Consider the following 19,338-nt stretch of genomic DNA (forward strand, 5'->3'; position numbering starts at 1 on the left):
GCATCACTGGGGCATGCCAGCTGGAAATAAGGGCTGCTCTCCATGGAGACCTTCACCATCCGAGCAATCTGCAGCAAAGACAGGAAATGATGACTTTGCCACTTGTGGAAACAGGACTAGAGGAGCCCTGTCTGTGCCCTGGTGACATCCCTCCTTGGCCCCTTTCCCAAAGCACTTTCAGCTGTGCAGGCACAGGCACATCATTCACAAGGGTGAGCCTGAATCCCTCCTGTCTGCCTCCAGCATTGTGGCCTGGGGCAGTTGGGCAGTGCCTGGTGGGAAGGGCCGAGCAGGTCAGCACCAGCAGGATGGAGACAGAGCACCTGAACCAAGTCATCTGCATATTCCACAAGGCCAGAAAACCTGCTGGCTTCTGCCTGCACACAGCCATGCAGTTGTGTTCCAGGGGGGAATGTGCTACCTGAAAGCAAAACATCAAATTGTCCTGGGGGAAGGAAAAAATTCCCTTCTAGCAGATCTGGTCTGGGTAGGGACATTCTGGGGATAGAGTCATGCAGGCAGAGCAGCAAGAGAGGAGACCAAACCATTGTGGCCTTCCTGGGAATAAAAGTAAACCTGAAAAGCAAAAGAAGGAACACAACAAGACAATCCCTAAAACAAGGAGATGGCAAAGAGAATTTAAATGGGCAGTAAAGCAGCAAGGAAGAATCATAAAACCATGAGAGCAATCAGCTTGCCAAAAGTGATGGAAACACACACAGGCTGTGCCTATTGACTGTGGGCTTCAAAGGCATTTTCTGCCTGGAGAAACATGACCAGCACTGACTGACAGTGTGGGTCCAGTATGAAAAGCCAATCTTGGCTCTCCAGGGCTTCCTGCTGCCTGTGCAGGCAAGCTGGGCTGCTGGGCATTCCTGCCTGCAGCCAGCAGGCCAGGTTCTGCCCTCTGGGATTCACAGACACAGCAAATATGCATTTTCTAGCACACAGGTATCATCAACACCTGAACACCAAAATGCTCTCAAAAAGTCTAAACCAGATGATTTTTGTCTTTTCCCACCAGCCCACTCTTGGCACAAGGCTCATTTGAGAAATGTTTCCCTGACTGAAATCCCAATGGTCTTCATTTTCCCCTTTACACTGGAACACAACTGGAGACATTTTTCAACTTTTTCCCTCTCAACTCTCTTGGGAAACTGCAAAACAATCACAACTGAAGGTGGAAACCTCCAGGAGCGTTGGATGTGCTGTGGTTCTCCAAAGGGAAAGCAGAGCACCGTGTTGCTTTTGGAAAAGCTGAGCAGAGCTGAATGAAACTTAGCAGGAGCCTGAAGTGGCACCTAAAGGCTCCCACTGCCTCTGCTCCATCCGTCTGATTGCAGGGCTCTTTCAGAACACGTTTCCTGCAGTGCCAGTGCCATTAATGAGAAGGGATTCCAGCATAAAGTGGAGAAGACTCAGCCCCTGAGCTGACTGTGAGCTGCACAAAGGGAGCCAAACAGTCTGAGAGAGGCAGAGATTCCTACCAGGAGCCAAGATTAACCAAGGAGATACAGGATGTGGTATAGACTCAAGGCAAAGCTCGCGAGCAGGTAGGAACTGTAGAGGCCTGTAGAGGCCTCAACATTCCTATCAATCCAGCTTTCAAGGGCAGGAAACTCTTTTGGGATAGATACCATCATTGCATGGCCAAAATCAGGGGACAGCTCCCAGCACAGGAAAATTTCCACAGTCTTGCAGAACAAAGGTGCTGAGACATTTTCTTCTGGATGTGCTGCAGCAGATAACTTGCTTTGCTGCACACTCGGGGACGGACAGCACTCTCCTCTTCCAGCACAGTGTTAAAGCTCCAGGTGCCAGCACTTACCTTGTCCTGATTAAAGAGAGTCAGCACCATTTCAGAGACCCCATGAGCAACGAAGTTGTGAAATACCAGCTCTGGTGGGGAAACCACCAACACGTTCGGTTTTGGGAGAGCTCGTGACAGCTGGAGAGGAGAGAGAGAGCAGGGAGAGGTTCAGCTGCTGGGAGGAAGGTTCATGAAGGATCCCTTACACTGATCCCCAGTGAAGCACAGACTCTTGGGGAGCATGTCTGCCCTGCCCACACTGGGCAAACAGTGGCTCGCCCACCTCTGCTCTGAGCTGATCAAGAACTGCTTGATCTGCTTAGGGCAGGCTCAAGCTAAGTTGCTCTTTTTATTTCACCAGCTTTCCTTCTCCAGAATGCCAGGCAGCACTTTCCTTAAGCACAGCCCTGTGCCCACTGGAGCACTGACTGAGCAGTCATGGAGTAAGTAAAACCCACTAATTTACATCAGATTCAATTTTGGGGTATCCTTTACTCTGAGACAGGGAAACTGAGGCCCACACAACTGCAAATATCTGTTTTGATCTAGAACTTAGGAATCAGTAAGAAGAGAACAGTACTAGAGGAGGTGTGAGAGATGAGGTGATATTTGGCTTAAGCCAAAAGGTTTTTAAGTGAAAGAATGGAATTTATTGGTTCTGTATGTTGTTTGCAGTTTGGATTTGTTCAGGTTGGTTTGTTGGGTGTTGCTGTGAGTTGGGACAGGGATGGGGTTGAAGACATGACCAAAAGGAAGGAGGATGAGAGGGGAGGGGACAGAAAAGTTGGTGGTCATAGAGAATGGAAGTTCCCCAGTACCCCTCAAGGGGAAAGGGGACAGGGACCTGTCCAGCCAGGTACAAAGGGGATACAAAGATTGCCTTTTTGTTGGAGGTGTGTTTGCTCGTCTCTGGGGGCAGGGAGACACACGCCCGGCTCAGCTGAATGGTTACTAATAAACAGTTTTCTTTCGCTATGATGATTTTGTCACCTTTCATTGCATTTAAAAGTTACTGCCTTTCTAACAGAGGTAAAGGAAAAAATAAAGTACTACAGAAGTCAAGAAAAAGACAAGTGAGGTGAATGCTGAATGAGGATAAGGTTCGGTTATTTTCTCAGCAACTTGGGTAAGAGTAGAGTTGGTATCTCCTTTTCCCATTAGCTTTAAATGGGTGCTTTCTTGTAATTATTGCTATCTTATTTAATACCATTGTAGAGGCATGTCTGGAATGACACAACAACAGCAAATGCTTCTGGACCAGAGACATTGCTTTAAGAAAACTCTCCCCTTCTCCAGCCACACTGCTGTTACTCCAGAGACACAAGCAGATCTCCTGTGTGACTCCACGGGAGACAGTCTGCTGAAGGGAGTGGCTGCAGCACACTGTTCCTTAGTTGTGCCTTTCCCTGAGGTGTTCCCAGCGCCCTTTGCCAGGGCAGTCCTTAACCTGGATTGTGTTCTGTGTCGCTTGCTGCCAATTTCCTGCTCAACAGCCCACCTCGGTCACCTGCCTGTTTGGACTGTGCTTTATACTGAGCCAGTCCTGCCAGAAAAGCAGCTTTAAACACACCTCTAAGTAGGCACTAATCCAGATAAAGCACATCCATTCCCTTCTGCCCAGGGCCAGTCCCCTGTACATCTGGCAGCCTGCAAAATCTAACACCCCGTCAGGGTCCAACACATTGTTCCAACCCAAAGCAGTAATGCAATTTGTTTTGCTAAATCTGAAGTGATTCCTGCAGATTCTCGGCCTTCAAAGACCAACACTGCCACTGTGGAGGGAATCCTGTGACCCCCAAGCATTTGATGGTGACCACACCAAACAAAGCAAGACGTGGCTCCTTCCAGCAGAATGGCCAATGGCAATTTTGTGTCTTTGTGTCCCCAGCCTTCCCCCCATGGTTTTAGCAATGGCAGCTACACTCCAGCACAGCCCAGCAGCTTCAGCAGAGGTCAGTTGTGTTGGCTTAGTGCAGATCAGGACTCCCAGTCCACCACTGCCAGCAGTTTGCAATGACAACAGGACCTGGACACTGAGGTATTTTGCTGGAGGCGAGCCGGTCACAAGTACACACCCTCTTCAAACTTCATGTGAAACAGAAAGGAGAAGAGCAGGAAAAGGCTACCTTTTGACAAGTCTCACTCCTGTCTACACATGGGCCAATTCTGGGCAGAAAGTTCCGCCCAGTGCTGGCCTCCTGCTTTCTGTTGACAAACTTCTCTCTCTGGAACTTAGAGGGAAGCAGCTGAAAGGCAAAAAAAAAAAAAAAAAAAAAAAAAAGCAAGAACGTCAGAGTTGTGCTTGTTCAGAAAGGCTTTCCTTGAATAAATGGAACTGATGAATGATTTGTGATCACAGCCACCAGCACAGTTTTGGAAGCCCTGGAAGTTTCCTGCTGAAATACTTAGCACCAATAAATTAATAATACAGAGTGCAATACACATACTCCAGCCACATGGCTGTGTCCCATGAGTCTCTCTGTGATTTGATGGGACATGGTTGGGGATTTCTGCTCTTTGGGCATTTGTTTCCTCTTACTTTTCCCTGGATTGAGGCAGTGGCCTTTTCAGAGAGTGGGGAGGAGCTCTCAGAACTGCCCAAACTCCATCCCTGCACAACACTCAAAACTCACAGCCAGGAGATAGCACTGCTGGCTGAGTCCAAGGGAAGCAAGCAAGAAAAGCTGTACCAAGAGTGAGGTGCACAGGAATGTGTCCATGTTTTAGCTCTGTCAATTAGCATTGGTTTTCTCTGTGTGGGCTGACAGAGCCCTGGACAGAAGAAAACAGAGGGATCTCCTTGGCAGAGCCTCAGCAGTGGGGCATCTTCAGCCAAGTGAGCTGCAGACAGCAAGGGACCTTTGTGGCCCTGGCTCCATCCAGTGCTGCCTGCAGGGCTGCATCTGTGCCCACCCAGGAGCTGGGAGGGAACAGCTGCCTTGGGAGCTCTTCCAGCTGGGACCAGCCGTGGCTCTCAAGGCTTTGGGCAGAGTTTGAGCTTTCCCCCTCACGTGCCCGGGTGCCCAAGGGCAGGATGGTCAGAGCAGCACAGGTGAGTGCCCAGCCTGACAGAAGGAATGGCTGTGGCAAAGGGGAAGGAAAGAAGCCCATGCTGAGGGCTTCAGCTGTACATTGGTTTCCCTTGGCTCTGCTGGCACAGCCAGGCAAGGCGCTGGGCTGTCCCTGACACTTCCCACAGTGTTCCCTACTGCACCAGGACAGCCCCAGCAACAGGAGCAGGGCACAAAGGGCTGGGGAGGGGCTCTGCAGCTTCAGAGCACTGCTGGCCAACAGGGGCAGGGAGAGCAGGGAGAGTAGGGCAGCTTCCAGCCTTAACACAGCCCCAGGGGCTACTCACAGTATTAGGCTTCAGTCCTTCCCTAAGCAAAAGTCGAGATGTTGGTGTTCTTCCTGGGAATCCAGATGCCATTGTGAAGAGATGATGTCACAGAGGAGTGACAACGCCTCAACAGAACTGGAAGGAACAAGGGAACTCTGAAAATCCAGAACCCAATTCATGACAGACTCAAGGGATGTACTGGTGCTAAAGGTTTTATATGATTTGAAAGCAGCTAAATGCTCATTAGGCAGAAGTAGCTAGTGTTGTTAGGCCTCAAGTTGGACTTTATTGCAACTATATGGGTACCTTGGCAGTTTAAAGATTGATTGTACTGAAACCTGGAGCTAAAATGCTGAACATTAATAATGCTTAGAACAAAACTGTAGCTTAAATATTATTTAAAAACAGCTTGAATGGACTTTCTCTTCTTTAGGCTAAATGACCTCTGCTCTCTCAGCTGCTCCTCAAAGGACTTGTGAGAGACTAGAATGTTATGGCTAATGCCTTAAATATTGCTATAAAGGACTTTTTGCCCATTGTGACAAAGTTGAATAAAGAACCTGAGACCCCCCAAATGCACCCTTCCCTGAAAATGCCTCCTGACTGGCACTTGGCACTGGGAGTTAAGCTGCCTAAGGGAACTTGAGACAAGATAAAGCTGACACTATTGTCCTGTTAGCTCAGGTCTGGGGAGAAGTGAACAAGGCTGAGGGAGAAAAATATATCCCCACTAAAGTCAAATCCAGCAGCTGTCCTGAAAATCAGCTGTCTACCTTCAGGCTGGGGAAGTCATAGCCACAGACTCGTCTGCTGAGGCCAGGTTGGCACACAAACTTCCCATCAACAGAGGGGGAAGGAGGAAATTTTGGGGGTGAGGCACAACCTCTGGTAAGGGGCAGAGGACACCCATCCTCCCTCAGACAAACTGGCTCAGCTGTAAAACCCCCCAGCCCCAGAAGGCCACATCCAGGGGACATTCCCATGAGGGGCAGCTGAGGGGGTGTCATAACCCAGCAAAGACCTCCAAAGTGCCCCCAGAGCCATTCCTGAGGCCTTGCACCAGATGACTGCATGGCATGCAGAGAAACACAGCAGATCTGAAAATCCACAACCCAATTCATGGCAGACTCAAAGGACATACTGGTGCTAAAGATTTTATATTATTTGAGAGTAGTAAGAGACAGAGCCAAACTTGCCCCACGCCAGGGAGGTACCTGGGCAGTCCCACCTTGCCCAAATCTGCATTAATCCATTGGAGTCTCACATTTGGTGAGACCTCACCACAGAGAAGACCAGAAGAGGACTGAATGGGATGGGATGGGATCCATGGAATGGTGATATTTTCTACTAAATCTGTCTCTGTCACTCTCTTTCTTCCCACCTTTCCAACCCAGCTCATTTTTCTATTTTTTTCTCCCTCTCACTTGGTCACATTTACTGTTACATATAATCCAAACTATTGACTTTGGCACATGGTCTCATTTTGCACCTTATTTCAGGGGCATCTGCTTAATAATTTTAATAACCAGATCATAACAACCCACTAAATCTTGAACAGAACTCATTCACCTATAGTAGTAGTTTAAATAAATACTATGGGAAAAAATGTATAGACTAGTATATTTAGGAAATGTTGCATTTCTTCGGTGAGAAAAAAGCACCATCAGCAGACCATGTATTGTTCATCCCCTCAGCTGTACATGCCACCAAACTGAAGACTGGCATTATCCCATCCTGTATTTCCCTTTGGCATTCTCTTTCAGATGTGACAAAACCAGAAAGTACTACTTGAGTCAATATTTACCTTCAAACAAAACCCAGGACTCCCTCACAAAGAGCAGTGCTTTGCCAGTTCACGACTCCCTCACAGAAACCAGTGTTCTGTGAATTGAGTAGTCCCTAGCAAAGACCAATGTTTTCCAAGCTACGGAGTCGCTCACAAAGACCAATTCTCCACGAGTCGCAAGACTCGTAGAGACCAACCTCTGCGCACAGTTCGCGTGGCGAAAAGCCAAGTGCGAATGAGCATCGGGGCGGCTGCGGGCGCTGAGGCAGCGGTGCCGTCACAGACGCTGAGGGCCCGGGCGCGGTTACCGGGCAACCGCGGCGCCGAGCCTGGGGCCGGGCCGGTGGCGCTAGGAGGGCCTTGGTCCCGCGTCGGTCCCACTTCGTTGCCCCCTCGGTTCCCTCTCGTTCCGCCCTCCATCTGCCCGTGTCCCCGCTCAGTCCCCGCCTGTTTCAGCCCTGGTGCCCCCTCGGTCCCCGGGCACAGCGGGCTGGGTTCGCTCCCGGGCCCGGAGGCAGCGCTCGATGTCGCCAGAGCCTCGGCCGCAGCTCCGGGCTGCTCCTCCACCACGGGAAAAGCCCAGGGTCTCAGCAGTTTGTGTTCAGCGATAGTACAAGGGGGAATCAGCGAGCTGCAGGTCCTGGGCACTGACATTTAGCTTCTTGTTCTTCTTAGGGACACTCAAGTAACAAGAGTAATTTCCTGGTGTAATGTTTGTCACCTAATCTGCAGCCAGGAATCATTGCTCCAGAAGACTGAAGTTATCAGATCCTGTATTTCTCTTTGGCATTCTCTTTCAGAATGCAGATGTGCTAAAATAAAAGAGTACAATATTTATCAATCTCTATCTTCGAATGAAATGCAAGACAGATTTATCAGTTGTATTCCCAGTATTGTAATAAAAACACACTAGAATCATAATTGTTGCAAGTGTCCTGCTTGTAGTAACTTGAGATTTTAATACTCTTTACAAGTTTATCTGTAATATATATGATGCCCTAGGTTTTAGATTTTCTATTTTCCAGATTCTGTGCTGCTTTACTGTGTAGTTCTGAGTTTCATATTAGGGGATGGTGAGCTCTCTGCACAGAGTAGGGAGACAAAAAAATTCCTGCTCCAGCTGGGCACCAAGGACAAATGATCCAAATCTCAGGCCCAAAAGCACAAACACCGTGGACTGGAGAGAGAAAAACAAGAAGGATGGGACTTAATAACCTAAAGTTATAATTGGACAATTAACTCCAATGTGCAAATGCAGCAGAACTGATCACAGTGACAGACCCCGTGCCCGGTCGTGCATTTTGGGACCATTTTTGTTCTTCTTGGGTGGAGCCCTGGCTGAGCTCTTGTGCTGCCCAAGGTGGATCCATTGAGGCCTTATATTAAGTACCTACTTTGTTCTTTAAATCCATCTAGCCTGTAAGTCAGTCTTCACAAGGCATCATATAGGTTTATATATCCTAAAGAACTTAGGCTTGTTAAATTACTGCATTCACCTTCATGTTACTGAGCAATAGCACAGATTTTGTGCCTTCAGCAGAACTGGTTTGTCTTAGTAAAAAGACTTAGAAGTGAAAAACTTCCCAAGTTAACTAGAATTAAGGAAGGACATTTGAAAACAGACCAACCCTATTAGTTTATGATGTTTCCAAGTCTACTACTCTGTGCAGCCTAAGGAAGCTGTAATGGAATAAGGGAAGAGAGACCTTGCAGCCATGTTATCCATAAGTGTGTGGAAAACCTTCACACAGAGTGCCTGCACGGCTACTTTAAGGACTTGGTGACAGAAGAGAAACATAGGATTGAACTAAGACAGACAAATATCAAAATAAAGTCAAAATACAAGGTATTTTATTTTCAGATGGGGCCGCAGATTGTACACTGCTCACCATCCTTGGGGTTCAGAATGTCCTGCAGCATGGCCGAGCCATGAGACTTACGGAAAAGGTGAGGCACAAACATTTCCTATGCACCTACATTGCATTACCAACTTGGCACCTTAAAATTTTGGTTTTGCTCTTTTAATAGAAGTTTATAGCTGGAATTGAAGATTTTTTTAATTGTTGAGAAGCTCTGAGTAGAAGCAAATATTCCTGTTAGGTACCTGTGGTAGGTAGATACCTGATACCTGGCAGTGGAAGAATGTTCATGTACTTACATTTAAATCTCTGAAGTATTCATTATAGTCAAGAGCATATCCAACCACAAATTTATCTGGAATTTCAAAGCCTGTATCTGCAAGAAAATACAGTTCTTTTTATAATTCAGTGGTGTAAGTAGCTTTTAAGTGCACAGTTGGTATTCAACACATACTTGAGCTGAGAGTAAAAGGCATCATCTCTTTCAGGGTGATTTCTTAAGAATCTGAGCTGTAAATTGATGACAGAGGTTAGAATCTAAACCATTCTCATCAGCCAGTAATAAAATTAAGGTCTTAAGAGAATTATTTTTTATTAACAAAATAATTGTTTAAAACTTAGTTATGAGTTAGTCCTGGGAAAGGAAAACAGGAGTGAGATTTTACTTGAGTGAAAGTAGATGAACTGTGATTCAGTAGGACTTTTCAGTTTGGAAACAAAGCAAGTTTAATAATGCCAGATGTCAAAACAAATACCCTCTGGGGTCAAAACAGAGCAAAACACAGTTAAAGCTTGATCCTGTTTCTGCTATCTAAATAGTTAAATTTGTATATCAAGTAGCTAAATCTGCACTCAGGGGAAAAAAAGGTGATCATGAGGCCTCAGGATAGTGTAGTTGGTCATTAGTTCACAAGTTTTTATGTAGTTTCTCCCCATTTCTCTTGGCCTTCATGAAACTTATGTGCCAGTTTTCAGATGTGCTGCCTGAAGTGAAATTCCAAGACTGTGTTTTGGAAAATACAGAAAAAAAATGCTAGAAAAACATGATACTCACAGTCTGGTCTGTAGCCTGGACTCTGACTTGTCCTTTTAACAAGGAGGCTGTAAGGCAGAGCAGAGAAGGTTGTTTTTTAAAATATGTCTTGCTCTAAGTTGTAGATTTCCCTTCTGCCATGCCTCTCTATAAGGTTCTAAAATCATGCACTTAAATTAAAACATGTGAGATTATTGCACAGAAAGAAGTAGTGTTTAGTCTTGTAGTGGAGGGAGAAGCAAAGGCTCTGATCTTTCTGTCTGAGTGGCTCGACTTTGTATTCAGTTCCCTTCAGTCGTGTGTCTCAGCTCTTTGCCCTTCCATGCAGCAATGGACATAAAACAGCACAGAGGGGGAAGCATGTCCGAGTGGCTGGTAATGATTTTAGTGGGGAGGGAGGGAGAAAAGGACAATTTCTCCTGCAAAATTATATCTATTTTTGCTTTGCCTGAGCACTTCAGAAGAAACTGAGAACCTCCTGGACAGTCACTAGAAGGACTGTCTGAAGAACTGATGCTTAAAGCAACTGTTTTTATTAAGCATTGTGGTTACTTGAGAAACACAGGGATATTCCACAAAATTTCCTTTTAGAGATCTACTAAAAGCAGATCTAGAATGCTACTTGAAGTCATCTTCCCAGTGCTGACAGACTCTTAGATTCTGGAAACTTCTGTGGTTGAGGATATTAAGAAATATTCTCAGTGTTGTCATTCTAGTACTGAGGCAACTTGAGGTGATGTTAGAAAACTTATGGAAAGAGATAAATTTCCTTCAAACATAAAGTAAGAAACAAGGAATCCATCAGACTTTATAACTGCATGGAAAGAGCCATAAAACCTTTTTTTATTAATTTGAGCAGTGAAGATGGTAGTGCGCAGGTAAAATTCCCAGTTTAAGATACACTTAATTTTTCAGCAGCTGAATAATGATTACTTTCCTGCATTTGCTTCCTCACCCCCAAACTTCAAGCCAAACAAGCACCTGTCAGCATACACTGACTATTCACCCAAATTATTTGAATATGTTAGTTAGTGGCTATATCATTGTACCTTACAACTTTTACCATCCTTGGTTTCTTGTCTTTTATTTTTGAAAGCAGTGCTTTCATTGTTCTACCAGTCTCAATAATGTCCTGAAAAAGATAAAAAAATAAGTTATCTTTCAAGTTTGAAAGGAAAACCAGACTGTCAGTGGATTAAATTAGAGCATAACAACCTGGCAGCCCAGTAACATAATTAATTATTATTTTATGTGTAATATGTATTAATTTGAAAAAAAGGAAAAAAAAATCCCTGTCATTCCACCCCTTGTTCAGTCATTACTTACCTCTACTACTAACACGTTCTGGAAGAGATTACGTAGGGAAAGAAGGAAAGAAAAGAAAAGAAAATACTTAAATGCCAATTTTCTGCAAATTATACAGCCAAGAAAAGCACACTAAACCCAAACCCTCAGTTACAAAGAAGTTGCATTGATTTTCAGAGGAGGTTGTTACTTTTACTAATGACTTTACTTTGGTGCTTTCCAAAGAGTCTTTCTCTATTTATGAAAGTTTAAAATGTGGTGATAAAGGCATCTGTGTCAGGTCTATACTTTGCTCTATGTATAGCACTAGTATTCTAGAGCCACACTGAATGAGTCAGTTTAATAAGGTTCATTTCTGGGCATTCTGGGATTAAAATGGGGAATAGGATCTTTGGGAGCAGTCATCACTGATCACTTCAAGTTTCCACTGAGATCAGTGGGAATTATTCACTGTTTCAAAGCCCAGCAATTTAATTCAGTGTTAAGTGGCTGGAAGTATGCAGTATCAAAATCTTAATAAATATGGATTTCATGGAAAATACACAAGAACAGTTGTTTCCCTTTAAAAGCTGAAGATGCTAATTCATACCTTCCCATTTAGTGTAGACAGTTCCTCTCCGACAAAACTGATTTTTTCTGCAGGTGAATCATTCTAGAAGGAGAAAGAAGAGATTGAAGTCACATAAAGCATGTCCAAAAGTGTTATCATGTATTTGTTTGAAAGGTGTGCTGCTCTTGCTTTTTGCAAGAGGAGGGAGTTTGAGATCTGCCCCTGGCTTTGTCATGTTGAGTATTCTGCTATATGTTTATTCCAGTGAATGTGTAATTTCCACCCTTTGGGGAAGATCAGTAAATCAGTTCCTTTTTAGTAGGTAATTTGAACAGAATATAGGCATAAACTCAATTTTTGTATGCATAAACTCAAACTACCAGTATTTAGAATGCCAGTCTACGGACAGAGTCAACTTTCCAAAGAAAAGAAAGTTCCTTACACGGTAGCTTTTTATTCTGACAAAATCCACGGTAACAGGAACAGATTTATCACCATTTTGATTTAGTGCTTTTATACGGTCCAGCAAATCAGCAAAGAATTTATAGCCTCCCTTAAGGACACAGAGTGCAACAATGTGATGACTTCCCATGTCTTGCATGATATCTCTAGCCAAACGTTCTGTCCTGTGAGAGAAAAAAAAAAAAAATAAAAAAAGAGTTTAAAAATTCTCATCTTGCTGTTTTGTTTTTATAGCTAGCAAATTGTTACCAAAGCAAGTCATAGGAAAGTTAGCTACATATTTGCACAGCACAAGCTGATTTAATCAATAAACCTTAAAATTGCAGGATAGGTGGTCTTAAAGATATTTGAGGGAACATGGAAGCTTAACTGAGCTTGCAGAAGAACCCTCTCCATAAACCCCCTCTTGTACTAGATTTTAGGACAGAAGTGTTAGGCTGCAGGGTTTCCATGTTTCTCATGGGCTGCACAGGGCAAGGACCTCGGTCTTTTCATTTGGAGGGACAAAAATTGGCATCACTGTCGCTGTTCTTTTCTGTTTACCCTCATACCTGTCCAGGATGAGTCCATGAGGAATGAAGACTCTTTCTAAATCTTCTTCATAATGCTTAGGAATGCAAAACAGATTTTTGTTGTAGCCACTTTCCTCATCTCTTATCTGCAAGGGAAAGGGAAGTAAGTCTAAAACTAGCAACAAAGTCATACGAGAAAAAGCTTCCAGTCTCTGATAGTGTGAAGAAAAAATTCCTCCACTCCAATAATGTGTCAAAATAAAAAATATTTCTGAGAGTTTTTGATCTTTCTGCTAGAACTGTTGACAATCTCATAACTCAGAAGCTGGTGGCTGAGTTGTGAATGGAGTCATGAATGGATAAACAAGTAATTTGCCCCAGTCATTATGAGATACATTCTTGGCCATCATCAACTCCTTTAAAAAGCCACCCAAAACAATAACAACCTCTCCTCTTGTTCCATTTGCTGTTCTGCAGAGCTCAGCTGCTTGCTTGTGTGGTAGACAAGTGAAAATTAAAATGTAAGGCAAAGGAGATTGGGATTACAGGTCAGCATGTGACTTTGAGGTGCTGCTCTACCTTGATCATCATTTTCCACTGTGTAAAAGAGAAAACTCTGCTTCCCAAGCATGAATTCACAGCTGAATTTTCGACATTCCATCCATTAGCTGTCTCAGAGGACAAGGGAGATGGCTCACCCCAAAGGAGAAGCTTTGGCATGGCAGTGGGAAGAGGGGAAGCTGCAGAGGTGGGAAGCTGTTGTGCTGTTTGCCTTTGGAGCAGAGTGCTCCTCATTGGGGCTCGGGGCTGGCCAGGGCTATGTCCCACAGATCTGGACCCTAACCCTTTTTGCCTCCAGGGTTTCAGATTACAGTTCTTTATTCAACATGCTGATTTCAGGCTGTTGCACCCAGAGATATCTGTGTGTCTAGGAGATCCATAATCTCCATTTGGGTTTCTCTTCTGGCCCCAAACAGATCAGTGTCTTTGAATTCTACCTCCCTTCAAGACCTTGATGAATGCTTCATTCATTTATAATGTGGTGGTAAAAAAAACAGGCAAGAAAACATATATGGAAGTAGAAAAAAATGTGAATAAGATTAATATATAAGTTTTAGAAATAAATTTGGAAAATCCCCTCAAATTAATGAGATTTTGTCACACCTGATAGTGCCCTGCTGTTGTTAAAAATACAGAACTAACTGAAAGAAAAATTCAGAGCTGGCTCAAAGCTTCAACAGTGGAAAATAGGTTATCTACATACCAGTTACCTTCCACAGGACTCAGTAAAGCATTTTTCTAAAAGCTCAGAGCTATGGATTCAGCAGTAATAGCATAAAGTATTGCTAAAAACAACTTAACACCTGCAAACTCTTTAGACAGATGAATTGTTTTTAATTCTCCTTTTCTTTGGCATGGGAGAGATAAGTGCTTAGGAAGAAAAGAAAAATGAACTGTAGAAAACAGTAGTAGGTTATTACTTGCAAAACTCATGGCAGCCAAAAATGAAATAACCAATTACTGCCATTTATTTTAAATTGGCCACGAATAGCTTCCTGCATTTAAAGCTAAAGATAAAACTGGAGACAGGTGTTAAAGGAAGTTTCAGAGAACAGATCATAGTAGCACAAGGCAGTGGATATAGAAGCTCATCCTGGTTGGACTAAGCATATTCTGCAAGTACTCAAAATTGCTCAGCCCTAATGCTCCAAGAACATGCAGAATGACCTCTCAGCTGGGCCCTGGGTGGGTGGCAGCAGTTCTGTTCTGCCTGGTTTAGTTACTATTTCCTTCATGGCTGAAGTCAGTGAAGTGAAAGCATAAGTGCAGGATTGGTTTTAGATCAGGTTTGTTCGTGCCTCGTTGATTGTGGAGAGATGCTGGGATCAGCTGGGTCAGGCTGTGCCACAGCACTGAGAGCAGCTTTAGTGAGTGCAGAGCTGCTCATGGCTTGGTGTTCAGTTGACCCAATGCAGCTCCAAACTGGCCTATTTCTGCCTCTGGGAGGTTGCTAGTGGTGAATACATGGGCAGGATATGAGATTCTGACTTAATTAGAAGCATTGGTCAAAGACAATGATTATTTGAGACTATAGTAACACATAAACATCATTATTATTTGAAGTATCAAAAAAAAAAAAAAAAAAAGGCATCTTTAAGGATAGTCACTGACACCAGTATAAAAAGTGTTCTTTGCTTTGTTGTTGGGTTTGGTTTATTTTGTCTCCAAGATTCCCACGTCTATGGCATTCTTCTTAACTGCAGCTTAAACACAGTGATAATTCTCCCTGCAATTTGAGCAGCTTCTTTTGCCTAATTGTGATACTGATTGCAGTATTTAATGGATTTCAGCTTTACAATCTGCTTTTGCAGTTATAAATGCACAGCATTTCTCCTGCACAGCAAGTTAAAGGTCAGCCTTCTTGCCAAAGCTGAGCTTCCTGCTGCACTTGATGAGTGACACCACAACTGCTTCAGCTCAAATGAGGGATGAGTTTGTCTGTGTGGATGTTAGTGTGACATTAAAGGGTAATCTTGAGGCATAAATGTGTGAATAGTCATTACTGCTTAAAGCTACTCCAGCAGTGCAGCTTTGTAGCTGTTACTTGGTTTAACAGCTCTGCTCGTTGAAAGTCTTGGGTACAAACAATATCTGCTACAACAATATCCTCTGTGTGAAGGATTTTTTAAAGCCTAATGAAAGGTTCAAAACCAGAACTTTAAAGATTGCATCAGTTTGAACACCCCATCACCACAGCAACCTGCCTTACAGGCTCATTAAAGCCTTTGCATTGTTGAATGTTGCCCTGGCATATGCTGAATAATACAGTGACAGCTCATAATTATAAAGGAATCTACTAAACTGTCATGCAAAATCATTAAATTTTTAAATAATGAGTTTATAACTTGAGAAATTAGTTATTTAATTTAGTTTCAGTCTCATCTGTTCAATTACTGATATAAGTTTCTGAGTTTAAGTGGAAAAAACAACAAAATTAACTACAGCAATTTTGTACAGTAGAGAAATACATAACTATTATTTTGTCAGCACAGAATGAAAGAATATGAAGTCAAATAATGTCATGCATTTGTAAAAAAGTGAGTCTATCAAGATGCCTTTGCTCTGAAAGCCATCTTTTCTGCTGAGTAAATGTAAGAACCAAAGCCTTTCATTAGTCAGTATTTCCAATGTTCTGCTATTTTTGCTGAAGCTGACCTTTCCCCCCCAGCCAAAGCTCCCTTCAGGCACATAACCAAACACAAGGACATTATGCTTTCTTACCTGCAGTCCATAAGCCATAATCCCTCTTTGAAGGATGCTCCTGCAGAATCAGTTGGTGTTATTACTGCAGTTTAGCTGGCTCTGTTTTAATCTTCCAGTCAGACCATGACTTGCTTCTAAAAGGTCAAAATTGCCATCTTTCCTGCAGGAAGCATTACTTCCTCCTGCTAATGCACTGACATCACAATCCCAGGCTCTTACCTAATCAGATTAACCAGAAATAAAATGAGCTTGAGCCCTGCTGTAACCAATGAGAGTAAAGATGTGGGGAACGAGGGAGATGCAAAAGAGAAGCTCAAGAATCAAATTAATGGAAAGGACTAGGTAGAATCTGAGGTGGGGTTTTAACTGAAAACACACATCAGATGTTTGGTTGCAGCGGGTGGTAAATCAGTGGTGTGTGTGTAAAAGGTGAGTTTGTATACCCTTTTCTTGCAGTGATTGTTTACACAATCCATTGTTGTGACAAAGTCCATGTCTTTTAAAAATTCATGTTATATCTTGCTGTCAGAAAATGTCAGTCAGAGATAAAGCAGACTAAACAAAGCATATTTTTAAAAGGGCCTTGAAGGAGAGGTCTGCAACTGCTGAGATGGGGTGAGCCTTGTCTGTCATTCTTCCAGGTCATCCTTTCATAAAATGAGAGGGTAGCAGTTCTAGTAACATGCTTCACATCATTTAAAATCAAATCATGCTGACATGTCCTGTAATCTGATTAATCTACCAAACTGCACTATTATCTGGGATTAACATGAAAGTCTGAAAGTTCTAAAAATTAATCCTACTTGCAAAATGAGCTAAAACCAGCTTGCATACAATATATTACAGGATGTTTTTACTAGATGGGGTATATTTTATTAATTCAACTAGTTTAGTGTTCTCTTGGTGAGGGAGTACAGTTGCTAATGAAAGGAGATTTTTCTTGTTTCTTTGTAGTCTCACATTTGCTCTTCAGATTGTGGCTGGTGACAATTGGGATAATGTAGAAAATCTGTTCCAATGGATTAATGGGCATATCCACAACCTTAAGTGAGACATTAAATAGTAGTTTGGGAGCTGTTAGTGCCTTGAGGCTACCTGACCCCTATTTGATCTAGTCAGCAGGACCTTCCTTCTGTGAATTCCCCGCTGTATTTCCTATACACCTGTGAGCTCCATATCCTGAGAAAAGCCTTGCTTTTCTAATTCCTAGTGGAAGGTGGCCCTTTCTAGCTGATACCTTTGTTGGTTGATTCTCATGTAGTTTTCCAGATTTAAGCAGAGTTTAGCCTAGTTTTGCTAAAATCAACAGCTTGAATGCAGCTACTTGTTTGAAGCCTCTTTCTAATCAAGGCACTAATTATTGACCCTACTCTCAATTTACTGCTTTCAGCAGTCAAACTGAGCACAGTGTCTGAAATTCTAGTGAAAAAAATAAATACTGTATGCATATCTGATATGCTCTGTAGCTCCCAGCTTAGCTGTGCCCTGTTTCAAAATGCCCTGTCCTTCTCTGTATTATGGACTTTTTTGTGTGTGTATTTCTGTATAGGGAAGTCCTGACTCCTTCTTGGCATTAGTCCTTCTTGGATTTCTCCTTCCTGCTCTCTGATCAGGCCACCTGAAAATATTCCCACATGTAATATATTTGCTTTGGTTCTGGATATTAGAAGGCCACCTTTGCTGTGTAAATTTTATAACCCCCTGAATTTTTTACTTTAGTCAATTTTGATTTCATATTACTCACATATCTAGAAACTGTACATTGGATCTTGCAAATCTTTGTGTTTCTTTAGGCACTGTGCTCTTAGATCTGACCTGGGCCCAATTCTAAAGCCCTGTTTAATTCTGTTTCAGAAAAGGGTTATAGAAAATTCCTCTCACTGACTTACTTTTGTGTTTTGGCTGCATGGGGAATATTAGCTGAGTGACAAATGAGCAGTGACTTTATTTATTAGAGCCCATGTTTACTCTTTCATTACACTTTAAGAAGTCTCTGCCTACTCTATTTGAAAACTACTTCCCAGATCATATTTGTTCAAATGAATTTAGGCTTGTCAGTAAATTCCACAGAACCATGATAGTAATCACACACCACAATCACCTGTTTTAGTGTTGCATTCTGAAGAAAAAAATCCTCACAGGTAAAATGCTTATGCTAAAACAGCCGTTTGTCATTGCTGAATAATGAAAATAGAATGGAGCCAGCTGGCATCCTTGGATGGCTTCTCCATTGTGAATTATGTGATCATACTCCCATAGGAAAGAACAAAAAAGTTTATGTGTATATGTATTTGTTCCATATGGGAACCCCAAGTGCATCTTTTTAAAAATAAGTGTTCTGAGGAAACCAAATCAGGTTTCAATCTCTTGCCCTGCTTTAGATAATAGGATGCTGAAAGAGCCAATAAATGAAGCCCACACAAACAGACTGGAAATTAATTAGATCAGCACTGATAGCTTGGTAAACAGCAGTCAATCCATATAGAACAGCGGTGCTCCTGGCCTTGCATCTATTCCCAGAACTCTTGAATCAGTAACTACTATTCTCAGGGCATGATTTTGCTGTTTCCATTCCTGAGTTTGTTAAACAGGTTTACATTCTATTACAGTTGCGATCATTTTAAAGGTCCTCCAGAAACATTGTATGAACACGAATAAAGCATTTAATTGAATTAGACTAATTTCCGACGAGTTCTTTTCGTTCAGGAGGCAAACACGCGGAGCTGGATGGGATGTGCCGAGCGCTCCGCTCACCGAGCGCTGCCGAGCGCGCCCGGCCGTGCCGCGAGAGGGCAGCGCCGGCCAGCGGGAGCGCGTCGGGACCGGGCTGGGGATCAGGAAAGGTTCTGCTTCCCCAGGGCGTGCTGGCACTGCCCAGGCCCCAGGGAATGGGAACGGCCCCGAGGCTGCCAGAGCTCCAGGAGAGTTTGGGCAGCGCTGCCAGGGATGCACTGGGGGGATTGCTGGGGGTCTGCAGGGACAGGGGCTGGATGATCACACCGAGAAGGATGGAGAGGGACTGTTCCCAGGGAAGGACATGGAGTGGCGGGACTTTAGCTCAGCTGGTTGGAGCATGGCGTTAATAATGCCAAGGTTGTGGGTTTGGACCCTGTATGGGCCATTCACTTCAGAGATGGACTTGCTGATCCTTGTGGGTCCCTTCCAACTCAGAATATTCTGTGATCCTGTGACATGGGGAAATGCGTTCCTACTGACAGAAAACCAAGCTTGGTGAGACCCTGGCACAGGGTGCCCAGAGCAGCTGGGGCTGCCCCTGGATCCCTGGCAGTGCCCAAGGCCAGGTTGGATACTGGGGCTGGGAGCAGCCTGGGACAGTGGAAGGTGTCCCTGCCCATTGCTGCTTCCAACCTAAAACATTCCATAATTCAGTCATTCTGTCATCCCTGTGATTCCCTG

The 19,338-nt window shown here is 43.6% G+C and overlaps 1 protein-coding gene across 1 annotated transcript; it reads right to left on the bottom strand.

Annotated features, from left to right (window-relative positions):
• Positions 1–7,700: 7,700 nt before the first annotated feature.
• On the bottom strand, positions 7,701–15,957 carry LOC131563461 (hypoxanthine-guanine phosphoribosyltransferase-like). Its single transcript, XM_058813524.1, has 9 exons — positions 15,940–15,957; positions 12,697–12,803; positions 12,126–12,309; positions 11,723–11,785; positions 11,155–11,172; positions 10,878–10,960; positions 9,850–9,896; positions 9,095–9,171; positions 7,701–7,748 (listed from the first exon to the last, which is right to left on the bottom strand). Exons 1-9 carry the CDS (start codon positions 15,955–15,957, stop codon positions 7,701–7,703), a joined length of 645 nt encoding a protein of 214 aa, XP_058669507.1.
• Between the last annotated feature and the right edge of the window lie 3,381 nt (positions 15,958–19,338).

Source organism: Ammospiza caudacuta, chromosome 13 (assembly GCF_027887145.1).
Source record: "Ammospiza caudacuta isolate bAmmCau1 chromosome 13, bAmmCau1.pri, whole genome shotgun sequence".
Taxonomy (NCBI): Eukaryota; Metazoa; Chordata; class Aves; order Passeriformes; family Passerellidae; genus Ammospiza; species Ammospiza caudacuta.